General features: G+C 47.6%; 3 protein-coding genes across 6 annotated transcripts; 2 read left to right on the top strand and 1 right to left on the bottom strand.

Annotated features, from left to right (window-relative positions):
• Positions 1 to 3,791: 3,791 nt before the first annotated feature.
• On the top strand, positions 3,792 to 6,087 carry kcnk12l (potassium channel, subfamily K, member 12 like). Its single transcript, XM_061703243.1, has 2 exons — positions 3,792 to 4,131; positions 5,008 to 6,087. The coding sequence occupies exons 1-2, from the start codon at positions 3,792 to 3,794 to the stop codon at positions 6,006 to 6,008; spliced, it is 1,341 nt and encodes a 446-aa protein (XP_061559227.1). The 3' UTR covers positions 6,009 to 6,087.
• Positions 6,088 to 7,442: 1,355 nt separating this feature from the next.
• Positions 7,443 to 12,794, bottom strand: ppm1nb (protein phosphatase, Mg2+/Mn2+ dependent, 1Nb (putative)). Of its 4 annotated transcripts, XR_009770181.1 has the most exons (7): positions 12,050 to 12,794; positions 10,781 to 11,352; positions 9,679 to 9,796; positions 9,353 to 9,467; positions 8,773 to 8,987; positions 8,374 to 8,437; positions 8,236 to 8,260 (listed from the first exon to the last, which is right to left on the bottom strand). XR_009770181.1 is itself a non-coding variant. In XM_061702397.1 (6 exons), exons 1-6 carry the CDS (start codon positions 12,495 to 12,497, stop codon positions 8,243 to 8,245), a joined length of 1,335 nt encoding a protein of 444 aa, XP_061558381.1. In that variant the 5' UTR covers positions 12,498 to 12,794; the 3' UTR covers positions 7,443 to 8,242. The 4 variants fall into 4 exon arrangements, 1 of the variants encoding a protein (XP_061558381.1); XR_009770180.1 differs by having other exon boundaries at positions 7,443 to 8,260; positions 8,374 to 8,987; XM_061702397.1 differs by lacking the exon at positions 8,773 to 8,987 and having other exon boundaries at positions 7,443 to 8,260.
• rtn2b (reticulon 2b) lies at positions 12,770 to 17,993 on the top strand. The gene is made up of 9 exons (XM_061703241.1): positions 12,770 to 12,806; positions 13,902 to 13,970; positions 14,089 to 14,243; positions 15,263 to 15,645; positions 16,494 to 16,632; positions 16,717 to 16,786; positions 17,126 to 17,172; positions 17,594 to 17,652; positions 17,740 to 17,993. Exons 1-9 carry the CDS (start codon positions 12,770 to 12,772, stop codon positions 17,828 to 17,830), a joined length of 1,050 nt encoding a protein of 349 aa, XP_061559225.1. The 3' UTR covers positions 17,831 to 17,993.
• Positions 17,994 to 19,858: the final 1,865 nt, after the last annotated feature.

The following is a 19,858-nucleotide window of genomic DNA, read 5'->3' as shown; positions in this document are numbered from 1 at the left end:
TCTTTTGGCTGCGGTGCGGCTTCTTGTTCTGCTGCATTTTGGCAAGCTCGGCTCGCTGCTGCTCTCTGGAGGCGCAGATAACAAAATGCTACTTGCTCTATTCCGTTTGAGTCCAAATTTGCTCTCAAAGGTATTTACTCCAAACTAAGGTTAACATTTCAAAGAATGTTGAAATGATTGAAAATTGCATATTTTTATCAGCTTTTCATGTTCACGTAGACCTGTAGATGACAGCAAAAGTCAACTGAAATACAGTACAGTACAAATATATTAGAGTAAAGCTAAATATGAGTCAATATTTGGATATAAACTAAAAGGCAAATAGCAAAAGCAACAATAATAATAGGCTCGTTCTAATATGATGTCCACCCATCCATTGATTTAGTTCAGGGTCGAGGGGAGCGGGAGGCTGCCCGGGGGTCACTTGCGGCGAAAGGCCGACGACACCCGTGACTGGTCGCCAGTCAATCGCAGGGCACAGGCAGACAACCATGCGCCGTCACATTAAGTTGCATTTGTCCGCAAGGAAGTCAGGCGAGTAAACCATGAAAAAACAACAACAATTCAATGATGTTCTATTCTTTGTTCCAGCCACGTTGCTCCGCACACGACAAACAGGTCTGTCTTTTACTTTAGTGAACACACAATCTGCCTCCCACCTGTCTTGGAAGTTCACCGTTTTCCATCTTTCGTTCGGCCATTTTTGGGAAGCAAAAAGGAGGAGACCTGTAGCATAGTTGCTAACGACCGCAACAGAAAGGGAAGGGGCGCTCGCCGGTCGAGACCGATGGGGCGACGCGCGAGCAAAGCTTTCTGGGATTTGGAATATTAGAGGCGCATGTGCTACTACACTGGCGGGCCAGCTCTAATACACATTTGATATGGTCTTGCGGTCCAAATATAATTACATCGTGGGCCGAATTTGGCCCCCGGGCCTGAGTTTGACATATATGGTCTACGCAATATATGTCCTGCGATTGGCCTGGGACCAGTCCAGGGGGTTGATCGCCGGCCACTCACCCAAATAAAAAAGATGGACAGATGTTTGTTGAAGGCTTGCAGTTGCCGGTCAAGGTTAGCACTTGTGTTTTGCACGTTGTTGTGTAGTGCATGTGAAGGGCCTGTTTCCATAGCGATGTTGAGGAAAAAAGCCTCAAGTCGTTGCTGTGTGGCGTTCAAGATGCGCTGAAGTACGTCTGTGCTGAAGAATGATTGTCGCAGGATTTCCTATGCAGAATCACGAGCTCTGCGTCGTGTCACCCTGCACTTTCCTGGTCTCTCCCTTGGGAAAAACAAAACAAAACAAAACAAACAAACAAACAAAACTCAGTAGTAGCTACAAGTGGTTGGACATGTAGGGTTGTAATCTCTTTGCATTTTGATGATCACAATGTGTCACATGCTCCATGAAGGTTTTGCAGTTTGCAGTGGGGTCGATAAGAACTCCAATGTACAAAATATGCCATTCATACGACGTGCTGAGAAGAGTTTCCAATATTTTGGGCCCTCACATAGAGTAAACCAGTCATTCTCAAAGCGTGACACGACTACCACTAGTGGCATGCAGGCTCTCTCTAGTTGTATGTGAGAGAATCCATCCGTCCATCCATTTTCCTATCCCGGCTATCTTCGGGCAGGAGGCGGGGTACGCCCTGAACCGGTTGCCAGCCAATCGCAGGGCACATCGAAACCAACAACCATCCGCACTCACATTCACACCTACGGGCAATTTAGAGACTTCGATGAACCTGGCATGCGTGTTTTTGGGATGTGGGAGGAAAGCGGAGTGCCCGGAGAAAAGCCACGCATGCAAACCCCACACAGGCGGGGCCGGGGATCGAACCCCGATCCTCAGAACCGTGAGGCTGACGCTCTAACCAGTCGGCACCGTGCCGCCTTTCATGTGAGAGAATCCCTGAATTAAATACAATTACAATCCACAACATCAGCACATTAAATACAATCAAACAAATGTAAACTTTTTCTTAATCCAGTACAATATTTTTTGTCATGTATACATTTTTTTTGACTTGTCAAGTATAGTACATTTTGTAAGTACAGTTCAGTTGTATTTAACTTAAATACAGTAAACATGCTTTTTGGGACCATCTGTATTTTCTTGACAATATTTGAATGTTGTCCATTATGGTGGTACTTGGAAGAAGGATTCTACACCTGCCTCCCGCAGCCACTCAGCAGTCAGAGGAGCCCTTGCTCTTAGCTGCACCTCCATGCAAGATTAAAGGGAGGGCCTGACTCCAAACGCCCCCACACAGTCTGCAGCAACAACAAAAAGCCATCAGAGGCTCCATAAACCACAGTGCAACCAAGCCGCACTGTATCTTACGTGGACAAAAGCTTTAGCTTCTAAGACACAATTCTGCGGGAACACCCTGGAAAAGGCCCCTTTATGTAGGGCCATAAATAATTTGAATGTGGAAGAACTTCAAAACCCTGACCTAAACCCCACCGAAGACCTTTCGCATAATCTAGAACAGAGATGCTGAGCTACAAGTAGGTTGACAGTCACACACAAACATTTTCCAGAAGACTATCGACAAAATCAAAATATCAGCGGTATTGCGCAGTAGACATATTTTTGGAATGTCTTTGTATTTCAATGACGGGGACACAACCGAACAGGGTGGGCGTGATGGACAGATGTGGGCGGGGAAAAAATGATGTCAGTGCGTGACGGATGAAGCGTCATCGGGTTTCTGTGCTTGCACAAAAAAAAAAAAAACAACGGAAGGTGCTTCCTCTTGCTGGTCATCAATCCAACAGATGCGCAGCAGCCGAGCTCAGGGAGAGGGACTCGCTGGCACCCTGACCAGGTATCAATCATTACATTATTCGAGGAAAAAAGGATTTTCTATTTTTTCTTACTGTAAAAAAGGCATTTATAACTTAACTCGGATCAACGAATAGTTACGCTAACGTGTACTGGCTGATAGACTAGCATAACCGATATGAGGTATGATTTTTGTAATGTATTTTTATTCGTATTTGCATTGAAAAATATTTCAATGTTTGTAATGCTAATGATACATAAATGAAGAAGATTCAGTGTGTTGCTACACTTTAAGATCAGAGTTTTCTGCGTTTAACCTCCAATGAAAACATTGGCGGTTGACCACTGCGTATTTAAGCAGAAAACTATACATGCAGTGTTGGGGAGTAACTAATTACATGTAATCCCATTACATAATTGAATAACAAGGTTGATGTAACTGTCATCCATTACATTTCTGCTAGTGTGTAATTAAAGTCCCGTTGCGTTTGAAAATTTCCATTGTGACAGTTTGAGTGACATTTGAAAACTAGCCGCAAAAAGGCGCAGATTTTATTTTTCTTACATCACTTCCCCCTTCCAAAGGCGACGCCTGCGATTGGCTCTCTCTGGTCATGTGCCACCATTCTGCTGTCGTAGGGTCACACTGTACAATTTTGTACTTTTTACGGAGCATTCACTTATCTGGTTACAATATTGTCATCGTTGTGCACATTTGTCACGAGTTCTCCACATGCTGTACACGCATAACGCAACGAACACTTTTGACTTTACATTTGATCCTATTTTGTCACCAATGTATTTGTGTAAAGAGCAAATATATGTGGTTCGTTGATCAATAGTTTGAATCTCCCGATGCAGGGAACCGCCAAGGGCCCTGTTGATGCGTTCGTTGACAATGAAGAAAAAGAAATCACATGCAATTAGTTATGTTGAGGTAAGGTGACTCGTAATTGTAGGCAAGTCATCGGTGCGTTTCCATGCAGTTGCTGTGGCGGTCATGGCTCAGAGGAAGGCGACCGGCCGCCGCCCCAAAGCGCCCATCAACGAAGACAACGCTCGTTTCTTCCTGCTCGCCGGCCTCATTCTCCTCTACCTGCTGTGCGGGGCGGCCGTCTTCTCCGCCCTGGAGCGCCCCTTTGAGCTGCGCGCCCGCCGCCTGTGGAGGCAGCAGCTGGAGAACTTCACCCGGCGATACGCCGTCCACCCGAGGGCACTGCGCACCCTGCTGCGGCAGTATGAGGAGGCCAATGGGGCGGGGATACGAGTGGACGCATCGAGGCCCCGCTGGGACTTTTCCGGAGCCTTCTACTTTGTGGGCACCGTGGTCTCCACTATTGGTGAGCCTCATAACAGTTTGTGTAAGGCACTCGCCCATTTTCTTTACAATTTCCTCTTGCTGTTAGGTGAGTACACCCTGAACTGGTCACAGGACTAGCACATAGACCGCTGTTTCCCAACCTCTATTGAGCCAAGGCATATCATTTTGATTCAGAAATCATTCACGGCACATGTTTCAATTTACTCTCAAATTTTCCTTCGGGTAAAATCTGAATCTGTTTAGTTGAACACAAAGTTATTATTCTGTTGTAGGAATGGCAAAAGGTGGATGGACAACCGGTTTATTGTATATGTTGGCATCTCGTGATTTCATTGTTTTGCCTGTCATTGCACATGGCTGGCGTAGATAGATGAACACAGACAGTGATTGTAGTAAAAACGTTTTTGGAATGTAAATCAAGAAGCGAGCTGACTGAGGAACAAGGAAGCGGCCGTGAATAAAACCAACGCCCGCCCCGATTTGTCGTATTTAGCTGAGTGGGTTCAACAAGTCTTTTCATTGACGACGTCACCATTCCACGACACTCCCTCTTCCGGTTCCTTCGGCGACACTCGGCAAACATCGGCGCGGCGTATCCAGTCGTGTTTCTTCTTCGTTTTGGTCCGTTCACATTTGATCACACGGGATATCTGTCTTGGCAGACGAGATTTGAGACCGGTGGTGGTGAAACAGAACGTTTATGTGTTTGGTGTTCTGTGTTGGGATTGTCGGAGGACACCGCACACAGTGCAACCAAAACTGTCCAATACCTGATTTTTTGGAATCTTCATATGCGGGATCTGTAAGAGTTCATCTCTTACGGTTGTAAACATTCTTACGTGTGTACCAGGCCTTACCTGCAAGGTCTTCTTCTTAAAAACGTTTTTGTCTCCAGGGTTTGGTATGACCACACCGGCAACCATAGCCGGAAAAATCTTCTTGATCTTTTACGGTCTGATCGGCTGCGCCGCGACCATCCTCTTCTTCAACCTCTTCTTGGAGAGGATCATCACCATGCTGGCCTACATCATGCGCTGGTGTCACGAACGTCGCCTTCGGTGCAGCGGAGCTGGCGACGCGTCCGGCAGGCGGGATGCGTCCGGGGAGGAGGACAGCCTCGAAGGCTGGAAGCCTTCCGTCTATTACGTGATGCTGATCTTGGGACTGGCCTCGCTCGTGATCGCGTGCAGCGCTTCTACTCTGTACTGCTCCGTGGAGAACTGGAGCTACGTGGACTCCCTGTACTTCTGCTTTGTGGCCTTCAGCACCATCGGCTTTGGGGACCTGGTAAGCAGCCAGAGGCAGCACTACGAGTCTCAGGAGGCCTACCGGCTGGGGAACTGCCTTTTCATCGTCATGGGAGTATGCTGCATCTACTCGCTCTTTAACGTCATTTCCATTATCATCAAACAAACTCTCAACTGGATTTTGGAAAAGTCGGTGCGTCCGAGGGACCGTCGGCTCGGCTCTCGTTCCGCGGGCGGATGGTGGTGGCCGCGCTGCCCCCGCGCGCACGACAGGAAGCGCAGACCGAGGCGTCACCTCGGACGAAACCGGTTAAAGCGCAACGCGGTCCGGCCGCTCTCGTCGCACTGTCCTGCCGGGAGGCAACGGTGCGCGGACGGCTCGGCGGAGACCGTGTACGACAGCGAGACGGACGGCGGCGCGCTCACGGTCGGGGTGCACGTTGGCCGTCGACTGTCGGGAGAAATGATCTCTGTCAACGAGTTCATGGTGTCTAATAAGGTGTCTTTGGCGCTGCTGCAGAAGCAACTGAGCGAAACTGCCCACCAGGGGCCACGGCAGAGCTACGGCCACCGGAACGGATTCTCCCAGGGAGTGGGGGCGTTGGCCATTATGAACAACCGTCTCCAGGAAACCAGCGTGGATAGATAGGAGCGCACATCCGCATGTCCCTTGCGTCTCATCCTTATAGGAGGCACACAAGTGAATCGCTCAAGTTTGTGAGGAGAACGACCGCCGTTTGAATCAATCATTGCGGGTCTGTGAATTTATTACAGACTGTCGTCATAGAGTCTAGACATGCTCACATTTTGCTTTAAGGAGGAAAAACATGAAAGCAATTTCGAGGATTCTGTATCACAGTCAAGATCGGTTTGATGTCCTGGAGTGATTGGCTCATACAAACGCAATCAGATGAAAGCAGCCGTGGAGGAGCACTTGATGCCGGATCGCTGATGATTTTGGGAGTGCCGTGGACGTCCTCTGAGCTCCCCCGCTAATATCTTTGCGTGGGGGGGGGGGAAGCAGCGAGAGCGCATGGACCAGTGATTTCCAACCTTTATGGAGCCAAGGCACATATTTTACAGGTGGAAAATCTCACGGCACACCGACAAACAAAAATCCCACAAAACGTGGATACGTTATTTCTGGGGAATGAATCGTTTTTGGAGCAATGAAGTGAAATTTCATATTACCCACGGCACACCTGAAGAGCGCTCGCGCCACACTGGTTGGGAATCACTGGCTTCGACGCAACTTATAGAAAAAGCTGCTGAAAAAGCTTCGTCGTTTGGAGTCTTTCGGCTCACGACCAGAGATGATGAATGCTGCAAAAATAACACACAATTTTCGGATCGTTTGAAAATTTACCCCCAATTTTTTATGTCATCAATACACGTCACTGACATGCTCAATAATCAAGCAAGATCCTTAAGATGCTGCCTTTTGAGTCGAGCATCAATCAAAAGCGCACCCCGAGAAGAATTCTTTTATTTCTCAAGTGCTGTGCAGTGGACCGCCGCTATAGAGAAAATCTGCAGATCATTGACGGCCATTAGAATTGCGTTGAGAATTTCAGTGGGTCTAAAAATACATTGGGAAAAAGATGAGATTTAAAAAAAATGTATTTGTGTTTGAAATCCGCGGGTGTCAAAATGCGAGTACGTGCCAATAGAGCAGATAGCGAGATTCCAGCTGCTTTCGCTATGCAAGAAAATCCATTTTAATCCATCACGTGCTGTTTTGAAGCACATTATCATCAAAACAATGGATCTGTATGCTTGTTCGTTTGTATGTGCCCTGCGACGGGCTGGCAACCAGTTCAGGGCGTACCCCGCCTCCAGCCCGATGACAGCTGGGATGGGCTCCGGCACGCCCGCGACCCGCGGGGGGGGATTGGCGGCTCAGAAAATGGACGGATGGATGGGATTGATACATCGACAATACAAGATGAATGCTGGAATGACCCAACCCGATTATTGACCATCCTGATCAAGAAAAAGATAATAAGGCAGTACATAAGTCTCCAACATTTAGAAAAAAAAAAAAAAAAATGACATTTCACATGCAATGTACCGAGGATGTTTTCAGGCAGGTTTCATTGAGAACGTTAAGAATCCAACTCAATGTCATTTTGAATTTTTATTTTGTGTGTGTGTCATTTTCTTGATATTTGTTCTTCTCAAACGTATTAATAATGATGATTATATTACGACTTGTATATATATATATATATATATAATAAAAAAAAACACATTTCTTTTCATTTTATTGACAAAGTATTATCTGTGAAATGTGTTTTTCCCCCCCTTCACATTATGAGATGAGTTTATTCGCTAGCCAACAATGCAGCACAAGGGACCTTTTGTGCATTTCCAACCGCTAACAAGATAGCACTGTTCGCATATCCCGCTGGAACAAATGGACATTAGCTGTATGCTAAGCTTAGCCTAGCGTAGCTGTATCAGTCATATTCTCCTCAAATACACATTTGGCTACACTCCTACAAATTCTCACATTCTCATACACTCATGTTGGAAATGTATTATTTCGCAGTTTTACAGGCTTATTATTTGTGTCTTCAAGTTCACTGAATATGAGGCAGAAGTTTGTTTCTGGGTCAGTGTCGCTGAGTAAGTCTTACAAAATGTCATACACAGTGTATACAGATAGACAGATAGATGGATAATTGTACAAATATAGACTGTATCAGGCTTTACTCGACCTACTTTTGCATTGTATTTGTTACGACAAGGTGCTGCTCGCTAGAACGCTGTAAACCAACACTGTTGACTAACTCCCTTTTTTGTCCATTTGGAAACATGAATAAAAGTGTTACTGCAGACATGAATTACAATCCCTTCGTGGTCGCAACCCACTCGGCCTCCTCACGAGCCTTCCGTTCCCTGGTTGGGCAGAAGAAGACGCGCAATAATGAAATACTGAAAATTGGCCAAGTTGATTGATGAACGCATCTTCTGATAATTTGGGACTTAGAAGATACTCGCTTTGCACTTACATTTGGTCGCGCAGGATTGTGCGTGTCTCTCTGTTGGTAGTAAGCAGAGATGATGCAGTTCCTTCTGTAACACACACACACACACACACACACACACTTGACCTCAACTTGACCTTCACCCCAACATTCGTTACTGTACATAATGACATTTTTCAGGTACTGTATTTATTTTTCTGAGGACTTTTTGCTTATACTCCCTACATTTAAGACATATTTGTACTTTCTACTTTGACAAAATAAGCTCATTAGTTTTGGGGTTTTCTTTGCAACATTTTAAGTCACGTCGACGTCGACGTGACTTCAAAAAGAAGCAGAGAGAGAGAGCTAAAGTCAACTGCGGTCCGGAACTTGATTTATCGGTCGATTGGGTGATTGATTGATTGAATGATTGACTGACACCTTGGGGACTTCTGAGGCGGAAGAAACACGGGCAGCGGCGACATGGAGGAACGTGGGCAATTATGACAATGACGGGGAATATTCAGAGAAGCAAGATATTCCCCACGCACGGCCGGAATGAAGGAAAAGGTTGGATGGTGTCGGCGACAAGAAAGATTCGTGGCGAATACGTCATCCTGTGCCAGCTTCCTGCATTCAAAAATTCTCCATCCAAACTGAAAAACAAATAGGATCAAGTGTATTTGTTTGTTCGGTTATGTGCTGATTTACAATTTCTTTGTTACTCAGTTCCAAATCAAAGCAAAGGGATGCAAAGATGCTGTTTTGAGAGCAGAAAAGCCTCAGCTAATAAAAGAGGAAAACTATTTTGTGCATTGTGTTATAAAAACAGGTTGGGGTTTCAAATTAAGGTTTCAATAAAGGGTTTGGGTTTGTAATTCGGGTGTTGTACTTTTGTCAACAATCTGGTCAAAAGTCCAACAACAAAATCGGTGAAATGTTTTCGTCACCGCGGTGAGTTGCCCACCGAGGAGCCTCCGTGCATGCGCGCCCACACACGCACGCGCGCTCTGACTCTCACTTGCTGTGTATGCCGCCCCCTGGTGGTAATCCCGGGATGGCGGCGGAAGCGAGGACTGCCAGGACCGCCAGCAAATCGGGATCCTCCCCTCTGCCACGCAGCTCCTCATAAATCTCTGGCGAGGAGGCAAACAAATACACACAAGAGACGTGTATTTATTTCAATTTGTATTTAATTCTCTCTCTCTCGCTGTCTCTTTAAATGTAAATATAGTCAATGTTTACGTATAATTGAACAGTTTAACCAAGAAAAAAAATCATGAGCTTGACTTGTCTCATTCTTTTTTGTTTTGTTTTTGAGGTGTGGCATCGTCGATGACGTCATACCCGCGACTTTGGACTCCAGCAGATCCTCCAGCTCGGCCTCCTGGTGTAACGCCTCCGCGGACAGCTGGGGGGCGCCAGGGAAGCACAGCAGGATGATGCTGATGTTGTCGAGGCTGCCCTGAGGGAGAGAGTGACGTCCGCATCGGCCAATTAGACTCTCCGGCCCGAGCCGCGTCACCACGTCAAGCATCGCTGCAAGTCGAGCTTTTCTTTTCTCTTTTCTGTTCTGTTCTGTTCTGTTCTGTTCTGTTCTGTTCTTTTCTTTTCTTTTCTGTTCTTTTCTGTTCTTTTCTGTTCTTTTCTGTTCTTTTCTTTTCCTTTCTCTTCTCTTCTCTTGCACACAGCTGCTGCAGTGAAGCAGTGAAACGTGCACGCAACGAGAGAAGAAGCGGTGACATTTTGAGGTTATTGTGCATTTCCACACCGGAGCGCAAATCTTGCGTAACTACGACATGATGGACGTGACAGTCGGCGCAGAGGGCAAGTGCCGCTGTTCGTTTGGGCACACGCGGCACGTGTTTTTCTCACGACGGTTCTTCACGTATTGCTGAGGAGGACCCGCGTTACAAAAGTTTCAAGTCGAGATCTGTCAACCTCGGTTTTGACGGCTTCGTGACGGATGGCTAAAGGCCGCTTGGCAGTTTCTTCCAAGTTTGAAATGAGATTTGTGTTTTTTGAACGAGCGCAAATACGATAAGATTTGAAAATTCAATTGCAACTGCAAAGTAGGACATCATAAAGAGTTCAGCTAAGACTATCTTTGTTAGATTTTTTTCAGACTATCAAGCTGCGTCTTTTTCACGGGTTTACGATTTCAAATCGCTTGTGAATGAAAATGTGCGTCACTAAGAGCAGATTGAGGGCAGCACTAGTGGTTAGCATGTCTGCCTCACAGTCAAGGGGTTCTGGATTTGAACCTCAGCTCCGACCCCCTTTCAAAAGCTGACTGTTTGAAATGGTTATCCAATCGATGTGTTGTAAAACGACTCCCACGGTTTAGCGCATTCGCCGCCATAAATGACAAGCTCGCACTTTGTTGCCTGTTACAAAGCATTGAAGTTGAACAGCTAACCAGTTAACGGTCGCCACGTTGAGTTCAGACCTTGTAGAGGCAGAGGTCGATGACCTGCGAGCAGACGTCCCTCAGGTCGGCGCACACCAGCAGGCGGTTGCGGACGAAGGCGCAAAGCTCCTCGTTGCCGACGGCGTCCCACACGCCGTCGCAGGCCAGCACCAGGAACTCGTCGGCCGGCGAGCGCTCCAGCGCGCGCACCTCCGGCTCGGGCGAGACCATCTGCTCGCCGGGCGACCTGTTCTCCGCCCGCTTGTAGCCGAAGTCGCCCAGGGCTCGGGAGACCGCCAACGAGCCGTTGATACGTTGCAGGGACACGGATCCTCCGGCGCTCTCGATGCGCTCTTTCTCCTGAGGGCTGTACGGTTTGTGGTCCTCGGTGGAGAAGCGGACCTGACCCGAGCGACACAGCACGGCCCTGGAGTCCCCGCAGTTGGCCAAGTAGATGTTGCGGGGCGAAACGAGGGCGGCCACCACGGTGGTGCCGCCTCGCTCCCATCCTTCTCGGCGGGCCACGGCGTGGAGATGCTTGTCCGTTTGCAGGAAGCCTTCCGCCAGGGCCCCTTTCACCCCGTCGGGGTCGTCCTCGGGCCCCAGGCCCCCTGTCGACACGCACGCGATTCATCATTCATAAGAATAAGGACAAACAACCAATCAGAGGCGGAAGGTGGGACTTAAGAGCTGTCAATCATTTGTGACACCCCATTGGCCTTGCTCTGACCTGTTGCCCGAGAAAATCACCTTCTTCATAACGGAGTGGAAATGAAGTAAGTCTGCGCCAGTGGCGCGTTAGATCAGTGTTGGGAATTTTGTAGACCGGCACGGGGCGGCCGCTCCGCGAGTGAGGCGGGAGTGTTTACTGACTTCGTTCGCAGCCAATGAAAAGTGCTCAAAATTAAGCAATCCAATGGATTTACTTATATTAGTTTCCATCCATCCCTTTTCGCGGGCGTGCCGGAGCCTGCCCCGGCAGACTCCGGGCGAGAGGCGATGTGCGCCCTGAACCGCTCGCCCGCCAATCGCAGGGCACATAGAAACAAACAGCCGCTCGCACCTACGGGCAATTTAGAGTCTTCGATCAACGTGTTTTGGGCACGCGGGAGGAGAAAAGCCACGCAGGCACGGGGAGAACATGCAAACTCCACGCAGGCGAGGCCGGGATTTGAACCCGCAACCTCACAACTGTCATTGAAATAGTGACACAACAATTACATTTTCAACAGGGTAACAAGCGACTCCATTTCCAAAGTCATGTTCCCAACACCGATTAGGATCTAGAGAGCGACTTTTGTGTGTCACCTGAGGCCAGGATGTGCCCCAGAAGGTGCCGCGAGCAGTGCCGCGCCACGGCGCTGCCCGCGTGGCCGTCGAACACGGCGAAGAAGCTCCAGTCGGCCAGCCGCCCCCCCAGCTGAGGCACGCAGTTGTGGTAGTCCTCCATGTGGGCCCTCCAGCCTTGCATGCTGCCCAGGGCGTAGGTGAGACCCCAGCGGGCGCAGCCCTCCTCCGCCAGTTTGTCCAACACCGGCCGGTCCAGGTAGGGGCCGGGAAGCACCGCGTCCTCGTCCACGTCGGCCGCTCCTGCCCGGCCCCCCTTGAAGAAAGAGCTGACCCTCTTCTCCGTCTCTTTGACCAGCTGGCGCACGAAGGCGGGCATCTCCACGCTCGCCTTCCTCGACGTCCTCATGCTTCCGATGTCGAAACGCGAGTTCGCGGCTGCCGGCGGGCGAGGAGGCCTCCTCCTCATCTGACGGGTCTTCTCGCCTCCTCCTCGCTCATCTCCTCGCTGGTCTCCTCTGCTGCGATTTCACCTTTTCCTCATCCTTTTTGCCTTCTTTCAAACGCCTTCCTCTTTTGCCTCGCTACGCTTGCCGTGCCCGCCCCGGGATTGGTGGGCTATTTCCGTGCGCCGATCCCCAGCCCGCCTCTCACTGTCGCCGACACGTGTCGCCGTCTTCCCTCCCGCTTTTGCTCTCAACCTCCCCGAGCTTCGAGCAAGCCGGATTATAGGCTCACGACATGCCGGATTACGAGGACAGCGGCCATTTAGAGTACGGTGTGCTGGAGTGACAGAGGAGAGGACAAACACAGGGACAGCAGCTATATAAATAAAAAAAAAAAAAAAAAAAAAAAAAAAGGCTGAGCTCCAATTTCCTCTTTGATGTTAAAAACGATGACGGGTGGTTTGAGTGCATTGTTGACAACAGAACAGTGACTGAAAAAAAAGCTAATGATAAACGGGAGCTTTTCATTTTTGTGAATTGCTTCAGACTGAATCGTCGGTGTCCAAACTATGGCCCGGGGGCCATTTGCGGCCCGCCATTCGTTTTTCTAGCAGCCCGAAACAGGTACCCAAAATAACTATTACGACTACTATTACTACTAATAATGTGCTGGTTTTGTAAAGAGCTTTTCTACAAATATACAACACAAATAGTACATAGTATATGTTCACGTCAAAACACTGTTATGCGTTACTGTATTAGAACAAACGTTCTGTTTATTTAATCAAAGAGGAAATGATGACTTGTTGTCAATATTTCATTGAAACCAAATAAAGTATGATCACGGACAAAAGCACAGTGACGTCACGGCGTCAGCAGAAGCTTACTAAGCTCAATCAAATTGCTCGAATGGCATCGCTGTAGTGCTCGCAGCCACCAGGGGGCATATTTACACGCTACTGTATGTAGATGTTGCTGCCATATGCAGAGATGTATTGGCGAGGCGACAGCATTTCCAAGCAATTTCTCCGGGACTCCCAATTTGTAGTTCAACTTGGTGTTTGGCAACTTGGCACGCGGGCAGCCATGCCACCGCCGGCGCGGCCCCGCGGGACAGTTGGCATTCTAAACAAATTGGAGTTGTTTTAGCAAGCTGTCATAGTGGCGTTTAAACGTTGAATTCCCGGGCCCAGCGGAACATAAACACCCAGGGAACGCTGGAACATGTCAGCTTGTCTGTAAAAGTCAAGAACCAAATGAGAAGAACAAAATCCGAAAGACCCCGTCCGTACTCGCGTCTGCAAGTCGAATGCACGTTTGAAGTGGTACGACGCGACCCTGACTTGTGAGCGCCCCGACTTAAGAGTTTTCCGAGTACATTCGAAAGGAATCGAGTTCTGCTTTCGCTGTGTAACTTTCCAATTCAGGTTCAAGTTATATTCCAGAGGAAGCGTTGAGTCGCTACGCAGCTGCAGGCGAGATGGCCTTTACGATCGGTGCGTCTTCAATAGCGACGGCCTCCGGCGGGCCACCGACGGGTGTCTGAAAGCTGAAGGGCGAGTACACGCGGAGGTCTCAAGTTGCCAATTTGTGTGCGTGCGTGTCAATGCGAAGTGGGGGCCACCCAATACGGGCTAAAATTAGGCCAGGCCGTCCTTATTTTGCTGACAGCGCAGGAGCGGCCCAAAAAAAGACTGCGGCGCTGCAAAGCCGGCAAGAAGGAAAGAGAGCAGAGCGAGCGGGACCGCCGGGCGAAATGGCCAGCAAACGTAAGGAAACTCACCGTGACACACTCGCTTTGGAATCACGAAAACGGGAGCTGGTCGACAACACACGCGCGGTGGATGACGTATGCGAGCTTCCTTCCTGTCCTGACGGGTGGGAACGAATGTTAAGAACCTGTCAATGGGTTGCATTTTTGATCTGAAGTTCGTATTTTGGATCAGTGGAAATTGTCCGATGGGCACGATATGGCGTCCTGTTTCTTTCACATTAAAGCACGTAAATCGGCGAGAGCAAAACGATTCGACCGAAGTGACATTAAGCGAGGGACCATAGTTTGCGCATCAGTGCAGAAAGATCATTTGAGAACATAGTTGATTGTTATATATTTTTTTAAATGTACTCATTTCTCGATGAATAAATACTCACCCTGCATCTGTATGATAACATAAAATAGTGCCACATTTAGAAATGCATCATAAAAATGTTGACGTTTTCCAAATGTTCCACAGGATTCCAATTCTGATTGCGAGTACTCGATAAAGGATTAACGCGATGACTAATTATGCAAGAGCTTGTGTCGTTATGACAAACTTCAGACTTTGCGAGCCGAGATTTGGTTTTAGAAATGAATCATAAAAATGTTGACGTTTTCCAAATGTTCCACAGGATTCCAATTCTGATTGCGAGTACTCGATAAAGGATTAACGCGATGACTAATTATGCAAGAGCTTGTGTCGTTATGACAAACTTCAGACTTTGCGAGCCGAGATTTGGTTTTTTGCTCAACACGAGATATCCACAGTAATGATGATACGATAATAATGTTGAGAAAATGGCAAGCGTTTCCAAAGAAGTACGTTGGGCGTGACGCCGGGAGGCAAATCCGACAATTTTCAACCACGCGAAAACCACGCGGACGCACCAAAACTGGAACAGAAGTTTGGGGGTAAAAATGTCAATGATTCCACGTTCTACGTATTGATATGACGAGGTGATTATACATTTATGTGGTTCCGCTGTGAGGGAAAGCATAGCCACGATGTGGCAAAAGTGACTGCACAAGGTCAAATCCCAAAACACTCGGGAAGAGGCTCCAACGCTTCCAAACAAACTCGAGACCGTATTTTGCCACCCCGAAAAAGGCGATCGGCGAGCCTTCACCTCCCACGACGCAACGCGAATACTGCGGCGTATTCCGAGACGAGTTTTCCAGGCGAACGTGTGTGTTGCTTTGCTAGTGATGGACCTGGTCTACTGGAGGAGCGCGAGCGGGACCGGCGCGGTGTTCACGGGCTCGGTGCTGTGTCTGGCCAGTCTGTTCCAGCTGAGCGCCGTCACGGTGCTGTCGCACGTTTGTTTGGGCGTCATGTGCGTCACCTTCCCCCTGCGCCTCTACTACAAGCTGCTGGAGCTGCTGCGCTGCAACCCCGGCCTGCGCCCCTTCCAGTGAGTCCCACACGCAACCCGCCCCGCGTCCAGTGGCTAACAAACAGACCGACGTGATGCCACTGAAAGCTCACTTTGGAATAGAGACGGGTTTTTTTTTGTTGTTGTTTTTTTTTTCAAATACATTCACGCTTTAGACCGCAGGCGTCAAACCCGAGGCCGGGGGCCAGATCTGACCCGCCGCATTACTTTACGTGGCCCGCGAAAGCAAATCGCGCGCATCAACTTCCGTGATTTGAAATTTCGAAATTTGAAATTTCAACTTCCGTGATTTGAAATGTCGAAATTTGAAATGTCAAAATTGTCATATGTAATAAGAACATTGAGCATATTGCAAGGATTTTGCGTGTCGCCAAACGGGCTTTTGACGCGAACTCGCACAAACTATTGCGCTCGACCTCTGATTTCAAAACGAGTCATTTCATTTGTTGTTACTATGTAATATGGTGAAGCGATGATGAAACCGTAGTCATCAGAGCCCACCGAGGCAACGGCGCAACTCCAATGTGGCCCGCAACGAAATTCAGTTTGACAGCCCCGCTTTATTTCGACGATTGCGTGCGTAGTGCGCCTGGTGTCGAAGTGGACTCCGTCATCTTTGAGCCGTTTCTCATCGTGCAGCGCCATCAATGAGAATATGCTAGAAAGGTCCATTTATTTCAGGCAACGCTCAATAAATAAATGGAAAATAAATATGGAAACGTTGTTTGAAAGAATAAAAGTCGAAAGTCATTCTCATTCTTAATATTCTGCAACTCATTGAGTTATAATTCCTTCAACCAATTACGATGGAGCGCGCGCGCGCGCGCGTACCTTTAAAAGCTGCCCGCGCGCGTACGCGTCGGCAGGTCGTATCTGGACTACGACGGCTCTCTGACGGACGAGGAGACGGCGATGCTGGTGGAGGAGCTGGTGCTGCGGCTGGCGTTCGCCGTCACGGAGCTCAAGCGTCTCCTTTTGATTGACAACGTGACGGACTCGCTCAAGGTCAGAGATGTTCGGAAAGTCAATATCCACGCTCACCGTCGCTCGCTGTAACCCGATTTGCCATCAAATCGTTCCTCGGCTCAGTTTGTTTTGCTGCTGTACTTGCTGACCCACGTGGGCGTCCTCGCCGCCGGCCTGACTCTCGTCATAACCGGTGAGTTCCGAGGGTGCGGGGTTTGAGTCTCACTTTTGGCTTGACTGTGTGGCGTTTGCATGTTGGCTTGCTCGCATTGAAAGCGCCTCTGATTCATCCCAAACTCGAGTTCAGCTGTTCCAGTTGGCTTTTCCTGACATTTGTGTCACGCAAGACTTTCAGGGTTGCTCAAAGGTAGCAGTCAGGAAAATGCACTGATACCTTTGCTACACATATGTTGCTGAAAATATATTCGTTACTTGGCTCTCAGTTGTTATTTCGATGGCTAACGCTGCTGGCTGCGCATTTCTTACGTCGAACTTATCCGTTGATGTTAACGGGAAGATGTTTGTGTTGCAGCTGTCATTGCTCTTTTTTCCTTTCCTCTGCTCTACAAAAAACAGCAGGTAAGATTTACGAAGTATGCACGTCACCGGAAAGAAATTTAAATATTTGTCTCGATAAAATTCCAATAACCGACGAATTAATTAACCGATTAATTAAACAATAGCTTATAAAATAACCTTTTTTTGGGGGGGGGGGGTCCCTTAACGCTTACCACAGGAATAAAAATATGAATTACAGGCAGAACATTTTTTGTTTTGTATACAAGACTTTGTCGTGTGACTTTGTTTTTTTATGTGTTTAACTTTACAACAGTGGGACTATTCTTTGGCCAACTTTCAGATTTTCTTGAATGTTTTTTTTCAAAAAATCTCATTGTCTTTGTCCGATGCTTCAATGTGTTAAAAAAGTCTTTGAAATATTGAATGAGCGGTGCGACGAATCAGTCGGGTCCTAATTTGTAGCCTCTCTTTCTTATGCCAGGTCAGGATAAGGAGGATGGTCAGAGCTTGCAAAACTTTGGAGAAGAAAATCAAAAGCTGGTAAGTCATATTGCTTCAAAAGAAGTTGTCAGGTCCCTCCTTGGAAAACCGATGCAGCGTGTCACGTGATGCCGCGTCTTGTGTCAGGTGTCTCGGGCTGTGCCACGCAGTCGGATCGGCTCGCGCGCCGCCGCCGCCAAAATTGCCCCAAACGTGCCAGCCTCCAAACAGAAAGTGAAGGCAAAGTAAGGAGAGCACGCAGCACGCGTAGACGTGATGGGGACGGCGACGGCGCTGCCGCCGCATCCTCCGCCGTGACGTTGCTTTGGTTTGGTTTTTTACAGGCAACAGGTCTATTTTTACATTAGCGCAAGCACCGTGTTCCTGTGGAGATGCAAAATGAAGATGAATTTGTGGCTTTTTTTTTTTTTTTTTTAAATTGCAGACATCATGAGAATAAAACTGACACAAACCTCACCTCACAATCATATTTTACATAACGACGTGTCATAAATGTAAACACTTAGAAGCTGTGTGGAATTTCTAATTATGAAAAAAAAAAAAAAAAAAAAATGAACAAAACAACAATTGACAAACAATCCTGTCAGGAACTTCAGCTCGTCAAACATGGTTTCCCTCTGAAGACTGTAAAACTCGAAAATATTAGTACATACCAACAACACATGGATGACTAATTAGGAAATCAATAGTGAACTAAAGTAGTTTGTTCCACTGTAGTTTTTTTCAAGAGAAGTTTGGTAACAGAAAGAAATGCTGGCAAGATCTCACCGTCATTCAAAATGACAAAAATGTGCCTGTAAAGTGCAGATAAAATCATGTGGCGGGCCAGATGTGGCCCCCCGGCTTTGAGTTAGACACCTGTGGTTTCACGTGTATGAAACAATCCACAATATTCTCCCACCACACGGACATGTTTGTTTTAATGGCAAGCGTTAAACGCAGCTCATCGTTTCCAAAATAAACTACTACTTATTTTTAAATACGGCCCTGCCTTGAGATGCGAGTTTAATCGGTGTTCCGTGACCACACTCGTAACTCAAATCCGCTTCCAATCATCTTTCCCGTCTGCCCCCCCCCCCCCAAAAAAATAAAATGTGTTTATTTAATGGGAAGAAAACACTCTCTATAGTACAGTAATTTATATATATTTAAAAAAAAAATACAGTAATTAAATAGAATTAAACTGCCTTTGTCACACTTTCCATCAATTGAATGGCCATAGTGCTGCTGTCCGCCGTGGCCACCAGGGGGCAGTATTAGACAGCCAGATGGACGGATATACTGCATGACAGTTTCGACGTCTCAGCTCCTCACAGAGGATAAAGAATTTGCAGTATGACTGTGAGTAAGTGCTGTTCTATCGAATGTCTAAATGTGTTGCTGCACTGTTTGTGTTCAAATATCAGTGGCTTAAAGGGCAATTAAGCGATATGATTGTTTCAAATACACAATCAACAATTCTCCTGGCTTCCTGTTTATTTTGGCAGTCAACCTCGAGTGCGAGTGGCATAAAGAGCTTGATTTTGATTTTGGAAGTTGTGTCACTCTTATGTCAAGGCACAAGTGCGCGAGTGCTGGCCTGGCAGTCGACAACATTGTTCCCCCCGTATCACTGGTGATGAAGGGAGAAAAGAAAAGAGAATTTTGCCTGCTTTTACAAGGCATTTATGAAGCTGAAACGTTGAAAACGCTTTTTTTTTTCTTTCCTGGGCTGTTGTTCCTTTTCTTCTGTAATAAAAAGAAACAAAAGGTGTAATATTTGATTCTGTCTGACTTCGTCTTTTCCTATATCTTCACACTTCCAACGTTACTTCAAAATCTTTGTGACCTCGCAGTAAAGATCTCGCCCAGTCTTATTAAAAGGAGCTGAAGCAGTGGTACTTTTGAACATGTAATTTTTTTTTTTTTTTTAAGTGTCTCTGCCTGAGCACAGAGTGTGAGTACTTTTGCCACTGCCGATTATTTTGGTTTTGACATTTGCTAAGAGAGCCTCAGCAAAATTCCTATGAAAGAAAAAAAAGGCTGTCCTCGCGAGAGAGATGCAAGGGCCCTGCCGCTGTACTTCCTGCCGCGGCCACCGGGTGTCGCTGTCGGAGAGCGTCAGCATGCGAGGGGACGTGGCTCACGCGAATAGTCGGAAAAGAAAAAGAGCTTCCGAGCCAGTCACGAAGTCGTCCCCATCGACGCACGTCACGGTGTTCCCGCGCGCGCTCATTCAACGCCGTGACCTCACCGCCGTGAGGCC

The sequence above is a fragment of the Phycodurus eques genome, chromosome 17 (assembly GCF_024500275.1).
Source record: "Phycodurus eques isolate BA_2022a chromosome 17, UOR_Pequ_1.1, whole genome shotgun sequence".
Lineage (NCBI taxonomy): Eukaryota > Metazoa > Chordata > Actinopteri > Syngnathiformes > Syngnathidae > Phycodurus > Phycodurus eques.
The sequence above is the reverse complement of the archived record's forward strand: the minus strand, read 5'-3'. Positions and strand labels throughout refer to the sequence as shown.